At 39.4% G+C, this 10,499-nt stretch overlaps 1 protein-coding gene across 1 annotated transcript in view; it reads left to right on the plus strand.

Annotated features, from left to right (window-relative positions):
- mfsd11 (major facilitator superfamily domain containing 11) overlaps positions 1–9,704 on the plus strand; it is a 9,810-nt gene extending 106 nt beyond the window's left edge. The window contains exons 1-13 of the mRNA XM_039825456.1: positions 1–85; positions 170–225; positions 719–826; positions 914–993; positions 1,085–1,181; positions 1,294–1,352; positions 1,483–1,645; positions 3,002–3,045; positions 3,131–3,196; positions 3,297–3,422; positions 4,398–4,572; positions 6,153–6,288; positions 7,008–9,704. The exon at positions 1–85 is cut by the window's left edge and continues 106 nt beyond it. Coding sequence (XP_039681390.1) covers positions 1–85; positions 170–225; positions 719–826; positions 914–993; positions 1,085–1,181; positions 1,294–1,352; positions 1,483–1,645; positions 3,002–3,045; positions 3,131–3,196; positions 3,297–3,422; positions 4,398–4,572; positions 6,153–6,288; positions 7,008–7,169 — 1,357 coding nt within the window. The 3' untranslated portion in view covers positions 7,170–9,704. The remainder of the gene's footprint in view (positions 86–169; positions 226–718; positions 827–913; positions 994–1,084; positions 1,182–1,293; positions 1,353–1,482; positions 1,646–3,001; positions 3,046–3,130; positions 3,197–3,296; positions 3,423–4,397; positions 4,573–6,152; positions 6,289–7,007) is intronic.
- The last annotated feature ends 795 nt before the right edge of the window (positions 9,705–10,499 follow it).

Consider the following 10,499-nt stretch of genomic DNA (forward strand, 5'->3'; position numbering starts at 1 on the left):
GGGGAAGAGGCTGTTCAACATCGTTGTCCTAGGCTTCGGCTTTATGTTTATGTTCACTGCTTTTCAAACATGTGGCAATATAGAGGTAGGTTGGATATACCAATGCACATCCCAGATTGATCCCACATAACTTCAGATCCTAAACTGTCCTCTTTCTGGATCTTCACAGCAAACCGTTATCAAGAGCTTCAATAACACTGAGTTCCATGGCAGCGGCTACACAAGGTAGGTATCCTTAGATTATGTTTTAAATTTTGGTTTTCATCTGATGCTACAGTACACACTGTCTGTGCAGATGTTAGAGTGAGCACAACATGTCGGCACCTTCTATAATCAAATCTGTCGCACTCCTTGAAATCCTTGAAGGCTAATTTAATCTTAGGTAAACCATTTTAGGGAGCAAATGTTACTCTGAGTTTTTCAAATTGGGACCCCTTAACCAACCCACTCCAGCACCGTAGACCTTTGCATGGGCCCCCCCTGGGCCCTGACAGCTGGCATGGACTGTATGCATGGACGGCTGGCCTGTCTACATGACCTTAATCTTACCACTTAAAAGAATAAGGAAAATATTTGAATGCACGAGGGAAAATCCATCCCCCAAAACGCATAATCTTTTGCATAAATCACAAAGCATCTCAAGTTCTCCATGGGCTGCATAGTGTACACATCGCCCTTTACTTTACACATTAACTGTCCTGCCGTCTGTCACTTGTAGCATGGCCATCATCTATGGAGTTTTCTCTGCATCCAACCTGATCGCCCCGTCAGTGGTGACCGTCATTGGACCGCAGCTATCAATGTTTTTCAGTGGGCTTTTGTACAGGTAAGCTTACAATCCCTAACACAACCCCTGCCGTGTCCCTTTCGTGCAAATTCAGACTTCTAATGTCTCCTAATGTTGTTTCTACAGTGGCTACATAGCCATGTTCATTTACCCGTACACGTGGAGCTTCTATACAGCGTCTGTATTGGTTGGAATAGGAGCAGCAGGTAAAGAGACATTATCTAATGACCACTTCCAATAAGGGCACAGGCCTTCTCCACGTTTGTATCTTCTGATTTTTCCTTTTTGTGTTTTAAGTCTTGTGGACAGCTCAGGGAAATGTGCTGGCCATCAACTCCACTGATAACACCATTGGAAGAAACAGTGGCATATTCTGGGCGCTGCTGCAGTTCAGGTGAGCATTTTTTTTTTAACCAGCATGTACCTTAATCTGATTTAATGGAGGACTGTGTTGTTTGGTGTACACCTTGAGTTCTGAATGCAGAATTTATTTAATCTCTCTGCAGCTTATTCTTTGGAAATCTATACATATACTGTGCCTGGCATGGACACGTTCACATAACAGGTAGGAAGCAAACTGTATTTTTATCTAATCTCTGCCACATGCATTTGTTGAATTGTGTAGAGTTAGCTCCCATCCAGACTTCTCATAAGGAGTTTCCTTTTAAGCGTGTGACTCATGCTGTGTGTCTCAGACAAGGACCGCCAGACGGTGTTCATCTCTCTCACGGTTATCAGTCTGGTGGGTTGCTTCCTCTTTTTTCTGATCCGGAAGCCTGACCCTGAACCCGTTGCTCCCTCGGAGCAGTCGCAGTCGCTGCTGCAGGCTGAATCCTCAGAGAGCTTCTCCACAGCCAGGTGAGTGTTCTCAGGAGTCATGGAAAAGTCCTGGAAAATGATAAACTTAATCAAAATGTCCTGGGAAATTTTTGAATGTGCAACAAAATCATGATCGGGTTTCTGTGTAAACTTTCATAGATACATTTTCTTTTTGTCTGAGGTCAGGGACAAGGTAAATAAGAACCTGGATGATATCCTGTTTAGTCTTCAGATGATAAATCAGGCTCAACAGTTTGAAGATCAGAGACTGAAACCCTGAAATGAAATAACCCCGAAGTTAGACTTCAAGTGCAAGCTGCAGACATATTAAGTGATAATACAAAGCGAAAAGGAGCCACTCAATGCTGAATGGGGAGGATATTATTATTATATTATTATAACGACCACCGAAACACTGCTTTGCAATGTGAAGCTTGGCGCTCATCCTCCACCAGCAAGACGTAACCATATTACCATAACATTTATTTATTTAGCACTTTTCAAAACAGATGTTACAAAATGCTTCACAAGAAAGGGAAAAAAAAAAAAAAAAAATATATATATATATATATATATATATATATATATATATATATATATATAATATATATATATATATATATATATATATATATATATATATATATAAAAAGTTCAGTTTCCCACAGCTTGAAGTCCGTTGAAGAGCGTTCCTGTTGAATTAAATGTGTTGCTCGGTTGCAGAGTACGATTTATTCTGTCTGATGTATAATTTGGCTCCCAAAGACATCTGTGGATTCCAAGATATGTTGCGATCAGCACAGCTGTGATAATTAACCGCACAGGGACTCTGGAACTCACCACTGATCAGAGATATTTATTGCATCATCGCTGTTAAGCTGGGGGCCCAGGATGTGTAGCAGGGCTCCTGCTTGAGACTCTTTTCTTTTTTTTTTTCTTCTTTTTTTTAATAAATAACGGACTTCCATTAAAAAAAAAAAACAACCTGGAAATGTCCTGGAGAATATTTTCTTTTTAAAGACAGATGGGAGCCCAGGTCGTTCCCACTAGGAGCAGGAATGATTTTATTTTTCTTCTTTTTTCTTCAGTGGAACAGTACTGGGCGAGACAGGTGACCTTTTCACTGTAAATGCTATCCTTTGTTGTCTTTTCCACATTTGTCTTTGAAACTGCTGTGATACAGTCGCCACGACAACCCAGTCCGGTTTAGGGATGAGTTGGAAGTTAAAGGTGAAAATGTCCAAGAAAAGACATGAGCCTATGGAATTTTAAGGGGAAATAGATCCATGCAGTATCTATCTATCTATCTATCTATCTATCTATCTATCTATCTATCTATCTATCTATCTATCTATCTATCTATCTAAGCATCATAATGTCTTTCCCTCTTTGCAGCTCTCCTGACGTAGGCCTCTGCTCACAAGCTCTAGATGCTTTTGGTAAGTTTCTACTGAAATCACCTCTACTTCATGAGCCTCTAACCCTTAGTGTAACACGTGTTAACATCCACCTTGTTTTCTGCAGTGAGAGCGTGTAAAATGTTTGGCACCAGAGAGATGCTGCTGCTGAGCCTTTCCATAGCATACACAGGTGGGTGAGATGAGAAGACGTTGCAGGTAAGGAGGATGAGTTTAAATTTTGTTTAGATTTGAGTTTGGATTCATGCATTGTGCTGTGTCTGCTCTGTCAGGCCTGGAGCTCACGTTCTACAGCGGGGTGTACGGGACGTGTATCGGAGCCATGACCCGCTTTGGCCAAGATGCAAAGAGTTTGATCGGCATCTCTGGCATCTGCATCGGCGTAGGCGAGATCCTAGGTGAGTCCTCCATATCCTTTCCTTACCTTATTCCCGACAGTGGTGGAAGAAGTATTCAGATCCTTTATTGCAGTAAAAGTACTAATGCCAGACTGAGAAAATACTCTACTACCTGCATTCAAAACCTAAATATGTAAGTAGTATCAGCTAAATGTACTTTAAATGAAAGTATGTATTGTGCATGACATGTTCCCTGTCAGTGTTTGACTATTATATCTGATGTTTCTGGATTAATATTACTGCTGCATTAATGTGTATGTTGCATTTTACTGTTGTAGAGGTTTAAGGTTGTTGTGCTCATTTGAACTCCTTTTATTTACTGTTGAATCCGTGTATCAATCGTTATTTTCAAATTACTATACAAATAAGATGCGTATCATTTTGAAAAACGAATGAACAAATAATACACAGATTTGGTTGGCTAGTTTAATCTACAGCAGCTCGTCACATTCTATAAGATCATCGTATGTTTGTAGCGTCGCTGTCCTGCGAGAACCACGTATCTCTAGAAAGTCAACACTTTTCATAGTGTCAGAAAGACAGCCCTGTTTTCAGCTTTGTGTCGACGATGCATTTTCCACTGGATCCAAGAGGCTTTCACAAAGCCTATCACAAACAGTCAACATTAACGCATCTGGAGTTGCATGGTTTTCACTGGACAGGAAGGGGATGAAAAACTGTCATCTGAAAAGTTACTAAAGCTGTCAGACAAATGTAGTGGGGTAAACATATATAAAGCTGCAGAAAATGCATACTGGAAATGGAAAATGAATACCCAAGTAAAGTACAAGTACATAGTATTTTTTTTTTTTTTATTTGTACTTTGCTTGAATCAGAATCAGGTTTATTGCCAAGAGGTTTTTTTACTACGTTGTCACATGAAAGCACTACAGAGAGAACGAGGAAATGACATTGATGAATGTCACGAGGCAGCAAATGATTTATTTCCTTCCTCCCTGTGCTCCGTCCGGCCAGGAGGGGGCGTGTTCGGGATGCTGAACAAGTGTAGCCGGTTTGGGAGGAACCCAGTGGTGCTGCTGGGGCTCATCACTCACTATGTCGCCTTCTATCTGATTTTCCTCAACATTGCCAGCGACGCTCCTATCGCACCGGAGCCAGGGACAGATCTGCAGGCCTACATCACCCCCAGGTACAAATACCACAGCGGAATGGGCACTGCTCACACCTGAGGGGTAGTTCCACTGGTTCCCCTCGGTTTGTAAGTGCACGTATTTGCACGTGAGGGGGTTTAGGGGTCTTCCCTCAAGAAAATGTTGTTTTTTAATTATATATAAAAAGAGAAGGAATTTTACATCATTTTGGACCATTATTATTACCATATCTGTTTCTAAAACATTGGAACAGCTAGAGGAGATACTAAATAACCTGTAAAAAGCTTAAAGACAAAACTTGCTGAAGAAGTCCACTGGGGACAGACTACAATCATTAGATCATCTGAGAAAAGGCATGTAGTCACATTCATTCGGCTTAGGTGCTGCCCAAAACGGCTTGGGTGCTGCGTCTCAGCCTTATAATGGCAGGGGGAAAAAATTGGATATGTGGGCACAGATTCGGAGGTCTGTTTATAAATAAGTCTGACTCGTGGAAATCCACAAAGACAAATCTCCAGACTAGCCCGGTCCTGATCAGACTCGTTTTCAGGCCGAACCAGTCAATCTGTCACACCGAAACCCTATTTCCTCCAAAGTTCCTCTTTCCTGCTGCACTGTGAACATGAGTCAGTTGACAGTTCATGTCAGATTGATCATATGTAGTCTTGGCCTGCACATTATTCCAGTCCGTTAATTAGAGTTTAAGTTTACTGCAGTGAAAGTAAAGTTTGGCTGTAAGATAAGATAAGACTTTATTGATGTCACAATGGGGAAATTCACTTGTCACAGCAGCTCAATGCAGCACATTACACGAATACAAAAATAACCATTAAATATAAATGGAATAGAAAGATATACAAAGGAAGAAAAAAAGAAAGGAAATAGAACAAAAAATAAGAAGAGAGTAATAACGGTAATAAGACTTATTGTATTAACAGGTGGGGAGAATATCCTGTATATACAGATGAATATGAGATAGCATATTGCACAGGTCACAGTAAGATGTACAGAATAATAAATAAATAACTATAAATAGTGCAGAATATTTTGTAGTCTTGGTCTGATAGAATCCAATTTAAAGAAACAAATGTCCAGGAAGGTGTTTATCAGAGATACCAAAAAGGAACAGATAGCCACTCTAAAGGTAATGAAACCGTATTTCTGTCATGTGGAGGATGCTTTGCCTCTTGTACAAACCAAGAAGTATTTTCAGGAAAGCCCCGCCACTTGCTGCTACAGTTTAAAATCAAAGCTAAAAGTCTGAGCTCAGTGCTGTCAACATGTGTCTTTTGCTTTGTTGATTGTAAGGATTTTGTTTGTTATATTTCACTCTCTGTACCAGAAGTTTAACGTGTGCTGCTGCTGAACATCACAGTGATCTGTGCTTGATTCCTCAGGTCTGGGTTTCACAGTTCTTAAGCCTGATCTTATTAGCTCGGAGTGGCTTTGTGAAACTGTTTAATCCAGATTTAGTTTGATACAACATAAGCCCAGTTTACTCTGAACCCCCCCCCCCCCCTCTCTGATGTTCCTGAATCAGTGTATTCATGACTTGATTACATGATGTCTTTTTTTTTTTTTTTTTTTAAATGGTTACCGTCTGTGTGTTGTGGCTCAGTGTCGGCGTGGCGTTGCTCTGCAGCTTCCTGCTCGGTTTTGGCGACAGCTGCTTCAACACGCAGCTCCTCAGCATCATCGGCTTCACCTTCCGCGACAACAGCGCCCCCGCCTTCGCCGTCTTCAAGTTTATACAGGTGGGTTTCAGACGCAGCTCACTGGGGCCATACTAGGGCTGTACCATATGAGGAAAATAGGCCATAATATAGTTGAATATCGCAGTCACAATATTCCTTGCGATAAATAAACCAATATTAAAGTGTACTCAGTTCTGCCTTTCTGCTGCTTTCAAAGTGTTCTGCTAAAATACAACAAATTGCCTGTTGAATTTAAAACAAACAAAAAAAAATAATTTCCAACATTCTTTTATTGAACAAATTGAACATTGAACCAAATATAAAAGGCACCACTTAAAAAAGAATGACACACATTACATACATTTTAGTGCAGTTTTCTATTATATTTTCTTTTAACTAACACAAAAAAATCACAAAAAAAGGGTGTCTTTTGCGATGTTTTTATTGCGGCAGTTGATTAAAAACACAAAATATTGTGCAGCCCTAGACGATCTCATAAAATGAGTTAAAACATGGAATAGAAAATGTGTAAGAAGATATTTGGTGTATCAAGTTATTATTTAGCAGCCACAGAGGATCAGTTTCCCCAGCTCCATGGTGTTTTTTGCCCCCAACTGCTCCTTCCAGGCACCTAACCATAACCGGTGCCTTCCAGGCAGCGCTGCTGGGGGCAAAAAACACAGATAAACATTTCCCAATGGGTGTTTATATGAGTTTGAATTTCCTTCATTCAACTTCACAATTTAATTTTAACACGTTATTTTCTTTTTTTGCTGCAGTCCATCATGGCCGCGCTGGCCTTCTTCTACAGTAACTACCTGCTGCTGCACTGGCAGCTGCTCATCCTGGTCCTGATGGGCTTTCTGGGCTGCGTGACCTTCTTTTTGGCTGAGTGGAAGGCCGAGTCCAGGAGGCAAGAATCGGACTACGACAGCATCTGATGCTCGTCTGGGGAGGAGGAAGAGGGCACAGCTGGAGGTGTTTCGCTCTCTCCACATCTGGAAGAATCAACAAGGGATGATGATGATGATGATGATGATGATGATGATGATGATGATGATGATGATTAACTCATCCCAGCCTCTGCAAACTAAGACTGACACAGTGGTATGTAGAATCCTGGCAGTGGCTGCAAAAAAAAACATTAATATCCATCTTTATCTGTAACTAAACTCCAAAGGCATGAGGAGGAACTGTGAGCACACACAGACTAATATACAGTACCTAATTTTGGCTTTCTATCTTATTATTTACTGCACATAAATTTGAAAATGAATCCAAACAAATTATGGACGTACTTTAAACAAATGTTACTGAGGCATGATAGATAAAGATGTGTTAATAAAAACAAAAAAAAAGTACTTTTGATTTGAGGGCCTGTCAGCAATGATATAAAGAGGGGGGGCTAATGAATCCCACTACTAGTGCCTGTGTGAAGAAATCCTGAGGAATAACACTGACTTTATAGTGAATAAGCTGTAGATTTGAAGACTTTAAGAATACATTGTTTAGCTCCCGTGTCGGTACTCCTGCCTGCGTTCTCCAAACTGGGGGCGTGCCGACCCCCATCTACTGTAGGAAATGCACTGACTATGGAGAAGTACCCTCGTAAAACCCCACTTAAAAAAAAATATCCAAAATAACCTTTTAAAGACCGCAAATTGGGTGCAAAGTTATTAAAAGGGAAACAGAATTATCAGAAACTGAACTTTTCATTTTTTATTTGTGAGTGTGACATTTTCACCCTCAATTCTTCTGCTGTGCTGTTTTTTTTTGTTGTTGCTTTTATGATGCACCTTCAGTGCTATATAATTGGTTTAGTTATAATAAGATCCAGATGACTCTGCATTCCAGGAAACCTCACATAATCAGAAGTGGGTGACTGCCTTCAGTTCAAATGAAATAAACAGAGGCTGTTTGGTTTGTGCCAGAAAAAAGAAAAAAAAACACTTCTTTGTTTACCTCCTAATATTAAGAATGTTAAAAGGGGAAAATGGAGATGACAAGATGGTAAAGTTTGTTTCACATTGTTGACAACATGCAACAGACTTGAGTTTAGTTTTAGTTTTTAGCTCCGCTAGCAGCTCGGCTTCTAGAGGTCCAGTCAAGTCGGTCCACCACTTTGGTTCAGAGGGAAATATCTCGAAATGAAACTTGGTTCAGACATTCAACTTCTCTACGAGATTAATTTTAATCACTTTAGTGATGATATAAAATCTTGCAAGTGTCTTAAAGGGGTACTCCAGTGATTTAAGTTTTGCTAAAGTTGGAGGACAGAATGGTCAATATTGAAGCAGCAGGCATGTCGGTCAAGATCCAATATGCTGATTCCTACACTCCCCATAATGCAATGTAACAATGTCCTATGTGTCTATGTCTATGTTACGGGCTTACTGTTAAAGCTACCCTGAGGAGTTTTTGACCACTAGTAGTGCTATTCTAGTACAAGCATTTTGTGAGGGAAAAAAGGGGGTGAATTGCAACAGAAAATCTGACAGAAAAATGTTTATTACTCATATTTTTTTTCAGATATCAGATATTCCCCAATTGATTACTTAAATTTCTTAGGACTTTTTATATGTGATAGAGGAGACTTTTATTAGACTCGATCAGTTGAAAGTGTATTTTGCAATTTGTGTGTGGTCATGTTGCATAATGCCTGTACTATTCTGTTTGTATCATGTACTGTATATGTGCGAGCAAGGAGACGCCAACAAACGTAGCAGTATGCCAACAAAAGCAATACAGAAGAGGACTGTTAACTAGTAAACATAGATGGAAACCATGCTGAATGCCAAATACTTGAAAAAGTCTGCTTTGCAAATGTTTTAGGAGGAAGGAAATGTGTTTTGTTAACCCTTGAGGACACACAATGAGCAGGACTAACCATGTTGAGTAAATTAATCTTGATTTGTAAAATCAGTGGAATGCCCCTTCTCAACAAAAGCGGTGAACTTTAACTTTTATCTTTCTCACAATTTTCTTCCTTTTGCGATGACCTTCAGGGCCTCACAAAGCTGCTGGCGTGGCTGTAGACTCTCTGTCTTGTTCTTTTCTTTTTAACTAGCGCTGTTGTAAACTGATCAGATGCCAAACAAACACAGTGCTAAATACAGGCCTTATGATGTGTCTGTTTCATACAGCTTTATGTATTGTTGAGGTGGGAAAGGGCAACAAGGAACTATATCTTAGATGCTGTAGTTTTTTTTTTTTTTTCTCCTTTTGTTTAAAGTGTCAATTTATGAATTACAGCACATTATTCTAGTTAATTTATTGCTAAATGAAACTTAAAGAGTTGTGTTTTGCTCAAGTTTTGTTTCATGTTGCAAATCCAATGCAGGCAATCAATCTCAAGGATATTAAGGGAAATGCATGTGTACTATGAAGGTGATTTTATACGTGAATGTTGTAATTAAGATTGGTACTCGATCTTTCGCTTGCTTGTTTTTGTCAATAAAATATTATTTTTAATATTAGTTGTGTGCGTTACCTGGATAAACCAAAAATTCTATCTATCTATCTATTAGTGTAGTGGTAGCTTGCTAAAACCTTTCCTCGCCACTTCTTGCAGGCAATCAACATGGCTCTTACTGTACATATTGGATAATGTGATAAGAGATGTGGTTGACTAGTGTGTCTAAATATAGGGCACTAGGATTACACATCTTTTTTTGTTGAAAATCAGGGCCTTAGTATGACATCTCTGGATAGGAGCAGCTACAGTTTACAGCAATGTGTGAAAACATCCATTGTGTCAACATTATTTCAGTGAAAATACACATACAAACAATAATGCAAAATAGAAAAAGAATAAAAATACAACTTGCAGACATTGTGCGGTAGATTTGAAGTTTTTTGGGTTTTATTTTTTTTAGTTCAGGCATTTAACAATAGTATTAAGATGTTTTTTTTTCAATCATTCTTAAAATCAATCTTTATTAATTTAAAATAATCCCAATAAAATAAGAAGATTGATAATGAAATATATTTATGGTCTGTATTTAGGAAATCCGATACTTATTTCCCATTCTTTGAACGCAGCATGATTGCCGCTTGTTGCCTAGTGACCGGTAAAGCTGCGAGAGATCCCAACGTGGGAATCCGGAGAGGGAAGTGGCGTAAAGCGAGAATCCATGCTAAATACAACATCCGGTCACAACCTGAAAATAAAAGCCTTACTGGTGTGAGAATTCCACAACAGGCCTGTGGTGGAGACATAAAATGTATGGAATTATATATCTAAATGCCGTTCTCTCAAAAAGAGCCATACA

This window comes from Perca fluviatilis, chromosome 15, assembly GCF_010015445.1.
Source record: "Perca fluviatilis chromosome 15, GENO_Pfluv_1.0, whole genome shotgun sequence".
Taxonomy (NCBI): Eukaryota; Metazoa; Chordata; class Actinopteri; order Perciformes; family Percidae; genus Perca; species Perca fluviatilis.